At 49.7% G+C, this 15,993-nt stretch overlaps 9 protein-coding genes and 1 pseudogene across 11 annotated transcripts; 5 read left to right on the forward strand and 5 right to left on the reverse strand.

Moving 5' to 3' along the window:
- PV10_01340 (uncharacterized protein) lies at positions 1-1,508 on the forward strand. Its single transcript, XM_016365541.1, has 3 exons — positions 1-196; positions 254-348; positions 409-1,508. Exons 1-3 carry the CDS (start codon positions 144-146, stop codon positions 1,308-1,310), a joined length of 1,050 nt encoding a protein of 349 aa, XP_016229190.1. The 5' UTR covers positions 1-143; the 3' UTR covers positions 1,311-1,508.
- On the reverse strand, positions 1,406-3,059 carry PV10_01341 (uncharacterized protein). The gene has a single exon (XM_016365542.1). The coding sequence runs from the start codon at positions 2,946-2,948 to the stop codon at positions 1,476-1,478; it is 1,473 nt and encodes a 490-aa protein (XP_016229191.1). The 5' UTR covers positions 2,949-3,059; the 3' UTR covers positions 1,406-1,475.
- Positions 3,060-3,320: 261 nt separating this feature from the next.
- PV10_01342 lies at positions 3,321-4,933 on the forward strand. 2 transcript variants are annotated; one of them, XM_016365544.1, is made up of 3 exons: positions 3,321-3,395; positions 3,456-3,767; positions 3,830-4,933. In XM_016365544.1, exons 2-3 carry the CDS (start codon positions 3,604-3,606, stop codon positions 4,689-4,691), a joined length of 1,026 nt encoding a protein of 341 aa, XP_016229193.1. In that variant the 5' UTR covers positions 3,321-3,395; positions 3,456-3,603; the 3' UTR covers positions 4,692-4,933. The 2 variants fall into 2 exon arrangements, with proteins under 2 accessions (XP_016229193.1, XP_016229192.1); XM_016365543.1 differs by having other exon boundaries at positions 3,321-3,767.
- Positions 4,934-5,728: 795 nt separating this feature from the next.
- On the reverse strand, positions 5,729-8,727 carry PV10_01343 (uncharacterized protein). Its single transcript, XM_016365545.1, has one exon. It carries the CDS (start codon positions 8,713-8,715, stop codon positions 7,819-7,821), a length of 897 nt encoding a protein of 298 aa, XP_016229194.1. The 5' UTR covers positions 8,716-8,727; the 3' UTR covers positions 5,729-7,818.
- PV10_01344 (uncharacterized protein) lies at positions 5,909-7,303 on the forward strand (the record flags this gene model as incomplete). The annotated part of the gene is made up of 1 exon (XM_016365546.1): positions 5,909-7,303. One exon carries the CDS (start codon positions 5,909-5,911, stop codon positions 7,301-7,303), a length of 1,395 nt encoding a protein of 464 aa, XP_016229195.1.
- A 105-nt stretch (positions 8,728-8,832) lies between the features above and the next one.
- On the reverse strand, positions 8,833-10,711 carry PV10_01345 (uncharacterized protein). The gene is made up of 4 exons (XM_016365547.1): positions 10,516-10,711; positions 10,066-10,155; positions 9,806-10,003; positions 8,833-9,747 (listed from the first exon to the last, which is right to left on the reverse strand). The coding sequence occupies exons 1-4, from the start codon at positions 10,558-10,560 to the stop codon at positions 9,118-9,120; spliced, it is 963 nt and encodes a 320-aa protein (XP_016229196.1). The 5' UTR covers positions 10,561-10,711; the 3' UTR covers positions 8,833-9,117.
- Positions 10,712-10,927: 216 nt separating this feature from the next.
- Positions 10,928-12,256, forward strand: PV10_01346 (diphthine synthase). The gene is made up of 3 exons (XM_016365548.1): positions 10,928-11,108; positions 11,190-11,314; positions 11,365-12,256. The coding sequence occupies exons 1-3, from the start codon at positions 10,974-10,976 to the stop codon at positions 11,957-11,959; spliced, it is 855 nt and encodes a 284-aa protein (XP_016229197.1). The 5' UTR covers positions 10,928-10,973; the 3' UTR covers positions 11,960-12,256.
- A 109-nt stretch (positions 12,257-12,365) lies between these two features.
- PV10_01347 lies at positions 12,366-12,444 on the reverse strand (annotated as a pseudogene). Its single transcript has one exon. The product of its transcript is annotated as a tRNA-OTHER (tRNA).
- A 945-nt stretch (positions 12,445-13,389) lies between these two features.
- PV10_01348 (uncharacterized protein) lies at positions 13,390-14,397 on the forward strand (the record flags this gene model as incomplete). Its single annotated transcript, XM_016365549.1, has 1 exon — positions 13,390-14,397. The coding sequence occupies one exon, from the start codon at positions 13,390-13,392 to the stop codon at positions 14,395-14,397; it is 1,008 nt and encodes a 335-aa protein (XP_016229198.1).
- Positions 14,398-14,430: 33 nt separating this feature from the next.
- PV10_01349 (uncharacterized protein) lies at positions 14,431-15,507 on the reverse strand. Its single transcript, XM_016365550.1, has one exon. It carries the CDS (start codon positions 15,408-15,410, stop codon positions 14,535-14,537), a length of 876 nt encoding a protein of 291 aa, XP_016229199.1. The 5' UTR covers positions 15,411-15,507; the 3' UTR covers positions 14,431-14,534.
- Positions 15,508-15,993: the final 486 nt, after the last annotated feature.

Raw genomic sequence — 15,993 nt, forward strand, 5'->3', positions numbered from 1 at the left:
TTTTGTTTGTGTTACACCTGGTTGTCAGTTGATACTCACCACCTGCCGAGGCTCTATCTCAGCCTTGTCGAGTGGCCGCGGGGTCGCGCCTGCCATTTCAATCTGGACTCACGCGTACTTGCCCCCAAAACATCTCGAGGACCATGTCGACGCCTCTGTTGCCTTCATTTCGACGACAACAACTGGTGCTTGATTTGTGAGTTGCGTCTGTTACAAAGAGGTATACAGCTTGTTTCTAACAATCGTGATCAAGTTCGACTCTGCGCGGCCACTGCCCAGAAGGCATCTATCTTTCGCTAACACCGGGGCACCCATCGACCTGGGGAGGCATCTTCTTCGTTCGCAAAGGTAGATTCGCAGTCGCTCTATGCAGACAATGGTTGGTTTTCCATTAACAGTCTTCTTCAGGACCTTACGCTGAAGCAATCCTCCGCTTTCAAATCTCGTTCCCAGACTCGTACCCAACAAACCCTCCCCTAGTCACCTTTTCTACCGACGTCTTCCACCCCCTCGTCGTCCCATTGACGACTTATACCTTCAGCGCTAATGCTGTTGCTTCTACTGGCGTGAGTGCCTCTGACGACGACCGACTACCGCCTGGTACTTTCAGTCTACAATATGGGTTTCCCCAGTGGTTCCGCCAAACTGGGCAGGTAGCAGGAGAAGATAGCCAGAAGAAAGATGCGACAAGAGTTGCGGATCAGACCAAGGGCCAGGTAGAAGATACAGAAACCGCGAATTCAGAAGCCGAGAATTTGGATGACAATAAAGATGTTAGAACGACCAAGCAGCCCGTGTTTGACATCAGAGACAGGAAAGCCACTCTCTTAAATGTCCTAAGGCATGTCCATACCGCATTTTCAGATGAGACCATGCTCGACGCGATCCCGCTATCAGCAGCTGGTAACCCCAGTGCCTGGCACGCGTGGCGCGCTCATCGGGGTCTCAACCCTCCAAAGTCACCTTCTACCCCCGATCTGGATGATTTACCAATTACTGTCGCATCGTCACCCAAGCATCCTGGAGAGTGGAAGTGGGATGGGGTGTGGGAGTCTCGAGTAGACAACGCTATCCGAGAGAGTATATCTGAGGGGGCTCTCTTTGGGAGCTCAGCTTCTGCAAGGACACCAGCTGGCCTACCATATGGGAGAAATGTGGCGGATTCACCTGCGCGAGGGTCGAAGTTGGATCACCGACAGATGCTGCAGGCTATGGCAGATCGACAAATCAAGTTCTCGAAATTGAGCGACGAGAATATGGCCGAAGTTAAGAGCAAAATCCAAGTCTCCGCTGGGCCGGGCCAGGCGTGACAGGAGGGTTTATAACATATTCAAAAGGTGGATGTTATTGCAATTTGCGGTCATGAAACTGGACATGCTGGAGGTGGAAACATGGAGATTGTGAACAATCATCAATCATCGTGATATTCTACATAATTGACCATCATATGGTGAAGCCACCATGTTTCCTATCGCCTAAGCGATTGAGATGGGTGGCAGAGAGGCGTGACCTTCCTTATTATCTTGACCTTCATCGACCACTTGACCAGTATTTTCAGTCTTGCCACTTGTGGTATTGTCCTTCCCACCACCCTTCCACCCAACAGGTACACCATCATCCGTGAAATTGGCCCAAACAAACCATCCACAGCCTTCACCTGCACCAGGACGATTTCCAGCTTGACACATCCACATATAGCGACCTCGATTACCCCGTTGGCGCTGCACACACTTCAAGACACAAGGAATGTCACAGCGACAGCGCGGGGTATATTCAGGACGGAACTCGTCGCGATACCATCGATAGGTGATGTTGATGCGTTTATTACCGGCCACAGGGTGGGGAATGATAGTCGAGGCCGGTGCAATGCTATGTTTCCATTCCTCTTGCATCTCGGCGTGCATGACTAGGAGAGAGTTATGTGGGAGATGGATGGAGATTTGACCTTGAAGGTCAGCGGCAGCGGCGGCGTCGGGTGGATGGTTCTCATCATCACTGCTTTGGTCTTTCGGCACAATCCGCCTAACACGGAATTCCCTTGCAACTCCCAGACTCAGACTACCAATAACGGCGCGTGGACCCAGGTATGTCAATTGATCGGAATGGTAGCCGACGTGCTGAGCACCTCCATCGTAGCAGTTGACAAACGCCGCGTTGGGTTGCCATTCCTTCTCCGTCTGGAATCGTAGTTTTTTCCCGTCTGGATAGAAATCCCGGATGCGGGTTTCAATTTCCTTGTTGACTGCAATTCGAACTAAATCACTGACTTGTCTTGTTGTCGGGAGCGTCTCGCGTACATCGAGTAGATCGTTGCCGTTGTAGTAGTATTCGGTTCGTTGACGAGCTCGGTCGATGGGGTTGTCGACGTAGAAACACGCCGTGTGTGGTGATTTAACTACATTGTCGAAGATCTTGAAGCTGATGGATGAGTAGCTGGTGGATTCAGCGAGTAGTTCGTTTAGGAGAGATGTGGCAAGTGTCGATGGAAGGAAGTTGTGGATGATGGAGCAGGGCGTGTGAGTGGCAATGTCGTCTGGTGTGTACAAGTGCAAGGTTTTGCCTTTTCGTGTCAGGGGCTGACGAGGTTGTTTTGACGATGATAGCAACGAGGATGAAGACGATGATGATGGACGCTTTATCTTTGGGTCTGCTGTTGATGAGAAAGGAATGGCACTTTGGATTCCTGGTATCATCTGTCGTCGTTTGATATCACGTGATGACCAGGTGGTTGTGCTGCTAGAGAGACAGTCTATGGCTGCAGATACGCTACCGTCACAGCTAAGCAGGACTTCCAATAGATCATCTTGAGATCTGTCCGGGTTGAGGGAAGAGAGGATAGCGAGTTTGACATCAGTTGAGTCTTCCTCCTCTTCTTGAGGTTCATTTGGGAGTGGTTCAGCCGGGGGTGGCGAAAGACGACGTCTCTTGCGTGACAGAAAGGCGTCCATGATGGAGATGGGGGATAGTGGCTGGTGATGAAGTAGTGATTCCTCGATCAGGAGCCATCATATACACCCTTAGCCTTGGGTTTGTGGTGTTAAACGAGATGGGAGTTGATGAATTGGTTGATATTGGAGGGAGCAACATAAATGTTTAGTGAGCAGAGAGTCAATGTACGCGGGCTTATGGGTGTAACAGGCACCGAGAGCATATTGTGCGGGGGGTGACATGCCTGGAATTGGGTGATATTTGCCCCCACAAGAAAGTTCAGGGGACCCCAAGACCCCTCAATCATGAGTTTTTTAGGCGCCACCCACTGAACCTTACGCTTATGTCCTTTTTGTGCCTGATCCATCATCTACAAACTGCGAGCTGCGCTGCCTCGGTTCATTCCGCCACCACGAAAATGACGAAGATGGGATGTCAAATCCAAGCCTACCCACCATCACAACTTTGTTAGTTATTCATGATCTTCCTGGCAAACCACGGCTGACAATTGATTGACGTGAGATCAGAAACCACCATGCATTCAACATAACGCGTGAACATTGTCTGGTCTCATCCACACCATGATCCTCGTCATAGGCCACAGACGACACGCAACCAAACCTACCTGCTCTTGAGGTGAATCCAATCTCGAATCTACCATCCCGCGAGTTCGCCATGTTGGAATTTCGCACTCAGGGATTCCAAGGCTACGCAGTCAAATATTCGCCATTCTTTGACAATCGCATAGCTGTTGCAGCATCAGCCAACTATGGCCTGGTGGGTAATGGGCGTCTTTACATCCTGGAGTTGACGCCTCATGGCATTCAAGCGTTGAAAAGGTATGCGACACCAACATCCCCTCTCTACACGAGTTAGTCTAGAGTCCATCTAACAACATCAGTTATCCCACTCAAGACGCTCTCTACGACGTCACGCACTCCGAAGCCCACTCCTTTCACGTCCTTACATCCTCTGGCGACGGCTCATTACGACTTTATGACACATCACTGGCACCCGACTTCCCCATAGCTACCTTTCAAGAACATTCTCGAGAAGCATATTCCTGCTCGTGGAACCTCACCTCCAAAGCAACGTTTGCATCGTCATCATGGGACGGCACAGTCAAGATATGGAACCCCGAAAGACAACAGAGTCTATTGACGCTACCCACTCATTCTTGTACATATAGTGTGCAATGGAGTCCTCACACTGAGGGTGTGCTCAGCGCTGTTTGCTCCGATAGTCATCTTCGAGTTTGGGATTTGCGCACCCCAGCGAGCGCAAGCAACCACCTCACCTTACAAATCCCCATCCACTCAGCACCCATGTCAGTCGGCATGGGGGGCAAACTCCAACCGACCTTCCCACCATCAGAGGCGTTGACTCACGATTGGAACAAATACCGAGGCACTGTCGTGGCCACTGGCGGCGTCGACAGAATCATTCGCACATTCGATATTCGACAACCAAAAGGTCCTGTTTCACTGTTGCAGGGACATGGATACGCGGTGCGCAAAGTCGCATGGAGTCCCCATTTACCAGATTTATTGCTCAGTGCCAGCTACGACATGAGTTGTCGTGTGTGGACGGATGGAGGCGAAGGAACACAACAGCAAGGACGAGAGTTGGGTGTTATGGGCCGACACACCGAATTTGCAACCGGAGTCGACTGGTGCTTGTTCGGTAGTGAAGGCTGGGCAGCTAGCTGTGGCTGGGACGAGAGGCTGTGTGTTTGGGATGTACGGACTTTTATGCATTCATGAGCAATGTTGGATTGCAGGGCTCATCTCCATGCATCAAGATACTGGAACGAGAGCGGCTTTATTCGCCGCATTTTGGAATACTGAACACCAACACCTACACCTACACCAACAACATTCCGCCGATAAACAGTCGGCTTCAATGATAACCGTGTCCTCTACTAGTTCTCTGTTATCGTTTCATGGGCAAGGAATGGAATAGTAATTGTCTACCAGTCACAACTCATGTTGTTGACAAATCAAAAACCACGTGATTAGAGGCTTATACATGACTCGCGTGGGTCTGGATTTTGGGTTTGAATTGACTCAGGGTTTCAAAATCACGTGCACTTACATCCGGGGGATGTCTCGCAAGATATATATATCAGAACATCCTGTAGGAAAAGCAACAAAAGGGTAAAATTCTTTCGTGTCAACTTCAGCTTCTCCTACAAACCTCGAGAATGCTCCACGAAGTTCTTCTTATATAAAGACCCATGTGCTGTTCTATAAGATACACCTCCATGTTAGGACATTGCGTCACGTGATTAAGAAGCGCCCCCCCCGAGAGGGACCTCTGCTTGCCCCCATAAGTCATAACAGTCTAACCCCTAGTAGCATACCTAGATACCTACCTAGGTATGCAAGTCTCTGAGATTCACCGTTATGAAAGAAGATCCCGTAGACCAACTCACAGCCTGGAGCACGAAGCATGGGGAGATGAAGCTCAGTCCCCAGGCCCGCTGGACAGGTCCAAGTAAGTTGTCAGCGGCTGGTCCCCTTCTCGCCCGGGGCGCCGAACAGGGATTAGATTAGATGCCGACACACTCAAACAGTTGACCTCGGGAACCACTTTGATGCGTAGTCGTCCCGAGCAAGTCAGTGGATAATGATTTCCAGGTAGGCAATTGTATTGATTCCCCCTCCCCAGATATTTAAGTACTAGAAACATCACCATGTTTGACGTGGTGTCTGTTTTTTTACTCTCAACTCAACCGAGGTTCAAAAAGAGGTTGGCTTCATATTGAGTTCTGACTCTGAATTCTCGAGATCGATTGATTATTTATTTCGGTTCCTTGAACTTGACCCCGCGTTTCACTTGTTGGTTTGGATCGAGGAACCAAGGTACTATAACTAGTATCTAAGGGTATTGGTCGACGACTAAAACAAGCACACTCACTTTACACTCCATACCTTATTCCATCGATTCCTGGACCTACAACGCGAGCCATTCATTCACCATGTCTCCTACCGACAACCCCATATTCAAAAATGCGCCCTTTGATAAATACCCGCAATGGGTGCTGGCCAAACTTCGTCCTCAGGCCATCGATATGATTCAAAGAGTCCATAACTGGATTGAAACCGAATGTATACCCGCGGAACAGATTATGAAAGCCCAGGTTGCCGCCAACAGATGGAAGACGCCCGAAATCATGCGTTCACTTCGAGCCAAGGCCAAGTCTCAAGGCCTATGGAACATCTTTCTACCCAACCACTTCAAGGAGTCACCAGGCCTGACCAACTTGGAGTACAGCTGCTGTGCCGAGATCATGGGTCGAGTGTACTGGGGAGCCATGACGATGAACTGCCAGGCGCCCGAGACCGGCAACATTGAATTGCTGGCCAAGTATTGCAACGAAGAACAAAAGCGCAAGTGGCTGAAGCCTCTGATGGACGGCGACTTTTCGTCGGCATACAGCATGACCGAGCCCGATCGTGCCAGTTCCGACGCCACCAACATCGCCTGTCGCGCCGTGAGAGTTGGCGACGAATACATCGTCAACGGCCGAAAACTGTACGGAAACGTCAACTACAACGAAGACATGAAGCTGTACATTATCATGTTGTGCACCGATCCCGACAACAAGGATCCCTGGGCCCGTCATACCACGTTCCTCATGCCCAGCGACACCCCGGGGTTGACCATCAAGCGAAACCTGACCATCATGGGCTACGACCATGCTCCCGAGGGCCATGGAGAGTACGTGTTGAAGGATGTGCGCATCCCCAAGGAAAACGTCATTCTCGGAGAAGGCAGAGCCTTTGAAATTGCCCAGGGACGATTGGGACCCGGCCGTATCCATCACTGCATGAGATTGCTTGGACAAGCCGAGCGGGCGTTTGAATTGGCTTTGTTGCGATGCAAAGACGTGCGCAAGATGCCACGTGGAAAATTCATTGGAGACTTTGATTCCAACATCGAACGATTGGCCGCCATGAGGTTACAGATTGATGCCATGCGACTAGTTGTCCTCAACGCCGCCGACACCATGGATTCTCAAGGCAACAAGGCCGGTCGCTATGTGATTGCACAGAGCAAGATCCTGGTCCCCGAGATGATGGCAAATGTTATCGACGAATGCATGCAGATGTATGCCGGCCAGGGCTTGACCCAGCACACTTCTCTACCTGAGATGTGGGCCTATGCTCGCTTTGTCAGAGTTGCCGACGGCCCAGATGCTGCTCATCGTCATCAAGTCGGCCGAGACCAATTGAAGAAGTTTGAGGCTACCAGACTGCGACATACCGCCTATGCTGATCGAGCAAGGGGGCTGAGGAAGCAATGGGGACTTGAAAGTTCCGAAGGCGAATTTGAATGGGAATATGTCCCTCCTGCGCCCGCCAAGTTGTGAGGCAGCGGGTGATGAATGAGAAAGGCACGGGAAAAGAGCTAGATCTAGATTGTGAGGAATTTTGTCGTAAACTTTGATGCAGCATTGCACATTGTGGGATTTGTATAGTGTTGCGGGTGATGAGACCATCGGTAAAGTATACTATTAGGCTAGAACATTGCTGTGTCACAATCATCCGGATCCAACTCTCAATGCTTAAGTTGTGAATAGGGGGCCCCTCAGGCACTCATGAAGCCGTTGTATTGGCCTCCCACACCAAGTCAGATATAGTGATGCAGATGTAATTGGGCTGCTGTCACTGTCTAAGACAAGGGATCCGTACATGATCGATCGAGCGGACTTCGAGCGCCGGTGAAGTTGGTCGAGTCCGGGTCCGGAATCGGTGTCCACGGGAGGAACAGCCTCTGTGCAGAACGCCTTTGATGGTCCGGCTGAGGTGGACGTACTCAATGTGGCAGCACAAAAGACTCAAGTGTGTCCGTGAGCACTGGTAAAGTGCCGTCGCAACCGTGGTTTTATTTCGAGGCCAATCTCTTTTCGACACCAGCACGTAGCCTCTCCTTTTCGGCATTCAACTCTTCCTTGGTGGCATCAAATTGAACATTTCCAGCCTGGTTGAAGGGGTTTTCTTCACTCTTCTCGAATTCCTTTCTGACAATATCGATGCGCTGCTGTTTTCTGAGACCGGGATGTTCAATCTCAATCTCGGGAAGGCGACGTTCCTCAAAGGCCTTGTACGCCGCCTTGAAGCGACGCTCCGGGTGCCGGTCAATTTTCAGCTCGTTGCTTGACGCTGTCAGACTAAGTGCATCCAGTGCATTGTCAATTCCCGAAGCATTCAGCGCTTTGCTTGCTTGTCCACTGCCACCAGCGTCGCCGTCCAGTTGACCGAGATCTAGCGTTCCTCTTGACTTCTTCTCCGCGGTCTTCTTATTCGCACCTTTGGGCGTTGACCGTTGTGACTTTTCTTCCTCTGCTAGTAATGCTTCTCGTTCAGCTTTCTTGGCGGCCGCAGATGCTGCCTTTTCTGCTGCTGCCGCCTTCTTGCTATTGTCTTTGGCTCCTTTGCTCCATTCTCGATCTTCTGCCGCGGCTGTTTTTGCATCTACGGCTGCTTGCTTCTGGGCCGCTGCTTCGGCCTTTTTTGCGTTGCCGGCGACTTTCTTAGAGTTTTCCTTCTTCGGTCCCATGCTTTGGGCTGGGTGGGAGGAGGATGTGTTGTTACTGCGAGTGGTGTTGGTTGTGGCGGGGTGTCGGTGGGGTTGGAATTGTTGGTGGCGTGGGCGTGATGGGTAGTGTTCCGGGTCGGTGCTGCGCAAGTACGCACTCACACTTAGGAATGTGGTGAGGTGGACAATGGCAAAGATCCGGATGTATTGAGTGGGAGAGAAGAAATGACGATTAATGGGCATTCAAGATTCGAGGGTTGAGATTTGGTGACTGGGACTACGCCTTAAAACTGGAGGCTGCTAATGCTGCAAGCGACGCCGATATGACTCCGATGTTCTTTCCTCATCCAAAGTCATAATCCCACACATGTGACATCGTGGTGGGGAAGAAGATACGAGTCATGTCACTTCTCTCCATTATTCATATTGACTCATGTTAGTCAAAGTAATCATAGACTCATCGACCGACCAGTACGCCCTAATGCTATCTGCGCCGAGTTCACCAACATTCCCAACTCCAAGAACCTAGAGTCGTAGAATCGTTTGTAGTCATGTCGCCTCCAACTTGGGCGAGTCACACGTTGCTCCTTTCAAGAAACGCCTCGTTCCACCATGCTCTCGTCATCTGCCACCTGAGGAAGCACCTCAGATCAACCGCATAGGTGTTCTCATGCCTGCGAACCCCTGCCTCATGAACTTGTACTTGTTGGGCACCACTTGTAGTCGCCGAAAAGCCTCTCTCACATGTTTCGGTTCGACAGGGGTCCGTCCTTCTTCAGGCATTTCGAACAAACTGCATCCTTCGCGCTTCCTCTTCTTACTTGCCTCTTGATCTCCTCTTCCACCATTAGCCTTCTTGTTCGCGATGTCTTCCGCAGCTTTGACTTTCAGGGCCTCTTCCGTCAGTGTCTGGACAATCTCGAAGGTGAGAAAGCCAAGGATGTCCACAACATCATCGTTGGGCTTCGAGTCGATGATGGTACCGAAACCTGCCCACTCTCGGAAACGCTTGCCTTTGCGAAAGGTGAAACTTGCTTGTCGACAATCGGACCAATACACGTACTCATCCTTGGTCATGTTTTTGGTTCTTTCATCTGCAGAAGCCAGACGCGCCAAGGTGGCCTCATTTTGTTCCTCTTCCTCTTCGTCTTCTTCGTCGTCTCGCTCGGGAACTTGTTCAGAATAGAAAGACTGGGCTTCCCAGGGAAGAATCAGTTTGGCTTTCTTGGTAGTGCTGGACTTTTGTGGTGCTGATGGATTGACTCCTCCGGAAGCCTAGGGCGTAATTCTTGATTAGTAAAGGTCGTCGCATTTGTAGCAGGTTAAACCTCACTTCTTCAAAGTCGACATCTGCCGCGTCGCCACCGCCCTTGTCGTCCGAGTCCTTAACATTCTTCCGGACGTCTTTCCACGATAGAAAGGTCTTGAGACGTGAAACTTTGGCCTTGTCATGACGGATCTGAAAGATCAAGTCGACAATTGAGATTGACCTGGTGCCTCTGCGGTTGGCCAAGATTGTCGCTTGTTGTAGCTGTGGATTGCTGTCAATTTGCGATTCGCCAGGTCAACGCGCCGATAGCAAGGTACCCATACCATTTCTAGGACTTGTTCTCGAACGATTTCCTCAATCATCCATGTCGTCTCCGGACTCGGCTCTGCAGTTTCGCCAGAGACAAACATCATCTGTCCGACCCAATAGATTAGCCGACGTTTGAAGTCTTCAAATGATTCTTGATCATCGTCAACATTCGAGCAATCCTGCAAATTGAAGGGGGTCGGGAGAAAAGGAACGACATCTTCGTCTTGGCCCATATTGCAGTCTCTGAAACATGTAAGAGGTGCAGATAGGAGATGTACTTATGTGGGTGGATGAAGATAACCCCTGGGCGACCAAATCTTTGACCATATTCAGGACTGTTCTGTCACACCCGCCACAATGCGCTCACAATCTGCCTGCGATCTGCGGCTACTTGTTGTCTTCGCAACAAACGATGTCATGCAGAAAACAACTTCAGCAGTGCAAAACTCCGCGTGATGACTTACCTGTTGGATCTCCTGACGATACTTCGCGGGTCTTTCTGTTGCCATGTTGAGGGAGTTTGAAGTGGTTTAAAAGGATGAACTTGCGTGATCAGTTTTTTTAAATCGACGCCCCGACACAACCTAATAACGCCTGGCCGAATGAAACCCAGATTTTGATGATAAGAATGCGGTTTTGATGTGCAGAAGGAAATCGCGACAGTGACAAGGATGAAGAAGATTAGTCTAGAGCGTCTCCGTCCCGTGAATCACCAACTTCCGCGGCCAAGCCTTGCTACAGCGAATGCTATACTTCACCTAAGCAGGTTCCCCGCGTTGCTACAGAGGACCAAGCATGTCTTTATGCAAATCTCCAAACCACCAAAAAAGTTGTTTATGCGCTGAGTCTAGATCCAATCCTGCGCATTCAGTCACACACCAGTTGGTCGGTCACTGACGCTTTCTCGGGCCTTCTGAGCATCATGCTATATCTGATTGGCCTTGGACTTGCGGATGAAGCCGACATAACAGTCAAAGGTCTGGAGGTGGTCAAGCGGGCGGAGCGGGTCTATCTCGAAGCCTACACCAGTATTCTCCATGTGGGAAAGGACAAACTTGTGAGCCATGTTCCACACGATTGCGATCTCTGGCTATGATCGCCGGCCTTTTTAGTGTGGACTAACTAAAAGCCTCTCTAGGAGTCCTTCTATGGCCGACCCATCATCATAGCAGACCGTGAGATGGTTGAATCCTCAAGCGATGAGATCCTCCAAGATGCGGACAAAGTTGACGTCGCCTTCCTGGTCGTGGGAGATCCATTCGGGTACAAAACATGCCGCGATCTCGAATTTCCATCACTAATGTCAATCACAGTGCCACAACTCACACCGATCTGGTTCTCCGAGCGCAAGAATTATCCATCCCCACGAAATCCATACCAAATGCCTCTATATTAAATGCGATTGGCGCTACAGGCCTCCAATTATACAACTTTGGTCAAACAGTCTCGATAGTCTTCTTCACAGACACCTGGAAGCCCGCGAGCTTTTACGACCGGATACGAGAAAATGCGTCCATCGGTCTTCACACCCTATTACTCCTCGATATCAAGGTCAAAGAACAATCCTTGGAAAATATGGCGCGTGGTCGAAAGATATACGAACCTCCGAGATACATGACAGTGGCCCAATGCGCGCAACAACTGCTCGAGATTGAACAAGACAAGCAGGAAGGAGTGTGTAGTGCGGATAGCCTTGCGATAGGCTGCGCCAGAGTAGGTGCAGATGATCAGACCTTTGCGTGCGGGACTCTGGAGGAATTATCTGAGAGCGATCTTGGTCCACCTCTGCATAGCGTGGTCTTGGTCGGGAAGAGGGCTCATGAGCTAGAGAAGGACTATCTCAAAGGCTTCGCGATAAACCAAGACACATTTGAGGCAAGCTGGAAGAAATATCATACACGGCCTTGACCTTGGAATCCGTCTATGCGAAGGCAAGAAAAGATGTGCAGATGAACCGGTCCTCCTTCAGCAAGATCATACATGACTGACTGAGGGAGCCATTCCCAAAAACTGACAAGGAAGCATACATACTTGCTACAAAGACCTTGTGACCGGCACCCACCCAGAACAATCGTGGCGGCCAACACATGTATCTGGCAGTCTCCGGAGGCTTATTGCAGAGACATGCGGGTAGTAGTAGCGAATCTAGTTCATCGATCTTATGAGAGACTGAAACCACAGTCGGTTCCTAATATTAGTACCTAGGTAGTCAAGAATCACTATCACGATAAGGGGACAAAAAGAGTCATGTGACAGCGGCATCGTTGAGACTTTGTTATACTGTCTGATGGAGGAAAAAATTGCAAAAAGTAATTCCGTAACGGGGAATCGAACCCCGGGCATCAGTGAAACTCGATGGTGAGAGACTGATATGTTACCTCTACAACATCTGTTGCATGTTAGAATGATGGTCACTCGGTGACATCAGGTTGTTACTTACTACGGAGATTGTTGACGGAAATTTCAGCTTTTTAAAATATGATGCTGTTAATTAAAATGTGGAGTCCCGGTAATGTGTCGCTTCTCGTACAGCCCAACTCGTAGACGGTTAACCATCACACTACGAGCCTCGACAAGCCTGCGTTGTTGGAAGAAGTGGTAAATCATGAATTTAAGTTTGCAGACTGTTGCTCCTTTTAATGTAATGAGCATTTTAGAATGACTCTCGTGCAATTTGAGCACGAGATGGTGGTGCAATATGAAGTTTAAAGCAAGTCTCATCTTCGTGGTTCCTATCCAAATTCTGACCTCGACATTGATGGCTCAGACCTAGAACACACATATACTCCCTAATGCCATTACTTCCATCTAGTCCTTCGCATTCGTCAGGACAGCAATAAGAACAATTACAAAGAGGAATACCAGCCCTAAGCAGAAGGTGCAAGGTTAAAAAACTGCTGATGCTACAAAAGATAGACCAATCCGCTCTCGGCAAACCTGCGATATATAGCTCTTGGCACATCCTACAACAATACGGAGCAGTCACGAGATGATGTCCAGTCCAATAATAGGCGCCAGCTTATCGCTACGGATTTTGGCTTACCACGTTTTTAAGTTAGTCCGTGGTCGGCCGGAATCCTTCGTGGATCCTTCGTTTTTCATATCCCTGGATCACGTTTGAATGTATGCAATATCACGGGTACATCATTAACTCCACGTTTGTTGACTCGGAGATTAGACATTGAACCTGCCATCTCTATAGTCCACGACAATAACTTTCTACCGGCTCATAACTATTAAAAGGTAACGTCTATCGCTGAAAGGTGAGTACTCTCTCTATATTCAACAGTAGCATCTTCTCTACAGTCCTAAAAGCATCAAACACAACTTTCTCAAACATGACTACTCGTTACGCAGAATCCCACAAGCCCGAAAACAGAAATGGACCAGGTGACTCGCGTCCAACGGCCTTGCAGATCGTCAAAGACAATGACCTTGAGGGCAAGCTCACCGACAAGGTTGCCTTCGTCACTGGGACCTCCTCTGGGATCGGTATCGAAACGGTTCGCGCCTTGAAAGCTACCGGGGCCAAAGTGTATGCTGCTGTTCGCAACCTGGAAAAAGGCCGCAAGGCATTGGCCGACTACCTCGAGCCTGGACACGTCGAACTGATTCTTCTCGACACCTCGTCGTTCGATTCGGTCAGAACCGCTGTCAAAGAATTCCTCTCGAAGGAATCCAAGCTTCATCTTTTGATCAACAACGCGGGTATCATGGCCCTTCCCGAACTTACCCTTACTGCGGATGGACAAGAAGCCCAGTTCCAAACAAACCATCTAGGCCACTTCCTCCTCTTCCAACTCCTCAAGCCCACTCTACTGGCCTCCTCGACCCCAGATTTCCACTCTCGCGTGGTCAACGTTAGCTCAACTGGCCATAGAGTGTGTGGGGTTCACTTTGACGACCTAAGCCTCAGCAAGCCCGGTGCCTATCAACCGTTTGTCGGTTATGGCCAATCCAAGACTGCCAATATCTACATGGCAAATGAGATTGAGCGACGATACGGTGGCCAGGGCCTGCACGGCTGGTCTCTCCATCCTGGTGGATTCAATTCTGGTCTTCAGGTACACCAAGACTTTGGCGATCTCATCAACGTCCCAGAAGTTAGACGTTATCTGAAATCTCTCGAACAAGGAGCTTCCACCACACTTGTGGCGGCACTGGACAAGGAGCTAGAAGGCAAGGGCGGCAAGTTTCTTCAGGACACTCAGGTCGCTCCCCCAGTAGATCCTGAGGTGGAACAACTGTCCATTGCACCGGGATATGCTGCTTGGGCCTATGACGTTGAGTCAGCCAAGAAGTTGTGGGAGGTTAGCAACGAGATTGTTGGTGTGAATGACGATTAGGCAAAGCGAGGATGTCAATATCATAAGTCTTTTGTCTACTCTGAACAATCCATATAGATTATGTATAGTCTAGCTCTTGCTGGTTGTCTCGAAAGTTGTCGCAATGTCTAGCTCCATTAAGCCCAATAGTCTCAAGGCTATTTATCCCAATCAATAATTTTTTCATGTTGCCAGAATTCTCCACTGGTGTCCTGTAGATCATGGATTGCAAGCATCACCGGAGTTTGGGCACCCTGATCAGGTGTCTTGACACCTCCACCACGTGTCATGTCCGTTACGACATAGCCTGGACAACAGACGTTGATCAGTATATTGCTGCCAGCTTGTTTGTGATCACGTGCGACGACTTTGGTGAGGCCGATGAGACCAGCCTTGGAAACAGCGTATGCGGAGCTGGGCCAGTCCTTCTCGTAAGTTCCACCTGCAACCGCCGAGGTGAAATCCTCCATGAGCTGACTGATGTCCTCCGGTTTCGTTGCGTTGAGGAAACGAGATTTGATAGAATCCGAGTATTTTGAATTCAGATGGCCTGACATGCTAGCCACGTTCACAAGTCGGCCTCCTTCCTTGATGAGTGGAAGCATCCGTTGCATTGCATGATATGTGCCATAGTAGTTGCAATGCAAAGTGTCTCGGACCACTGTATTGTCGAACCCCCGCTTCGCGATTGCGGCGTTGTTGATCAAGAAATCAATTCCTTGTGGATGTTGCTCCTTGAGAAAAGAAGCAAAGCGGTCGACGCTCGTATCATCATCAATATCTAATGCATGGTACTGAATCTCGGTCAAGCCACCGTGTCGTCGTAAGGCTTTGGCTTGTTTGATTGCGGGGTCCCCGTTGATTGCATCTAGAGCAGCTTTGCCTCTCTCTTCATTGCGGGCGGTCAGATAGAGCAGTAAAGGACCATTGTTTATGGGAGATGTGGGGTATTGTAGAGTAAGTTGGCGGACGATGGCAAGTCCAACGCCTTTATTAGCGCCGGTGACTGCGCCAATGCGGGTGTATGTGGTCATGATACTTTGGAGCAGGGTGGGAACGTCGCACTCGCGTTTAAAACAGGGTTGAAGTTCAGTGGTACTTTTCTTCAAAGAAGAGTTGGTTATTTTTGCTGACCTACCGATGACGAACACATCTCGAGGGAGGACATTCGACATGCGAAACCTACGTTGATGATACCAGTGATGTTTCGAAAGTGCTTAGGAATGCTTGTCATTAGTCAGGGTGTCACTGATGTTCTCGCCTCAGAAGGATGACGGTCATGACGTTAAGAGGCCTTGGCCTGCAAAGCCACGGCAATCTAACGCTTACGGAGTAGGGCCGTGTTCCGTGAACCGTAAGTACAAGGAGACCTGGATCAAACCTGGAGAGGCATCACTTTTAAAAGCCGGATTGATTGGCGTCATGAGAGAAGCTGTGAAGCAAATGAGCTTGTGTCAGACCAGATTTTGATACCATTTCTCGTCGTTCGGTGAGTAGACCGACTGGGCTATTGATGCAAATTGCTGTGTCTGACGCGTACCACACATTCTAGGCCGATCTGAGACCGAGTCAGATAGTCTGGACCTCGGATATCCATCACGTGATCTACAGTCAAGG

Source organism: Exophiala mesophila, assembly GCF_000836275.1.
Source record: "Exophiala mesophila strain CBS 40295 unplaced genomic scaffold supercont1.1, whole genome shotgun sequence".
In the NCBI taxonomy this organism is placed as follows: domain Eukaryota; kingdom Fungi; phylum Ascomycota; class Eurotiomycetes; order Chaetothyriales; family Herpotrichiellaceae; genus Exophiala; species Exophiala mesophila.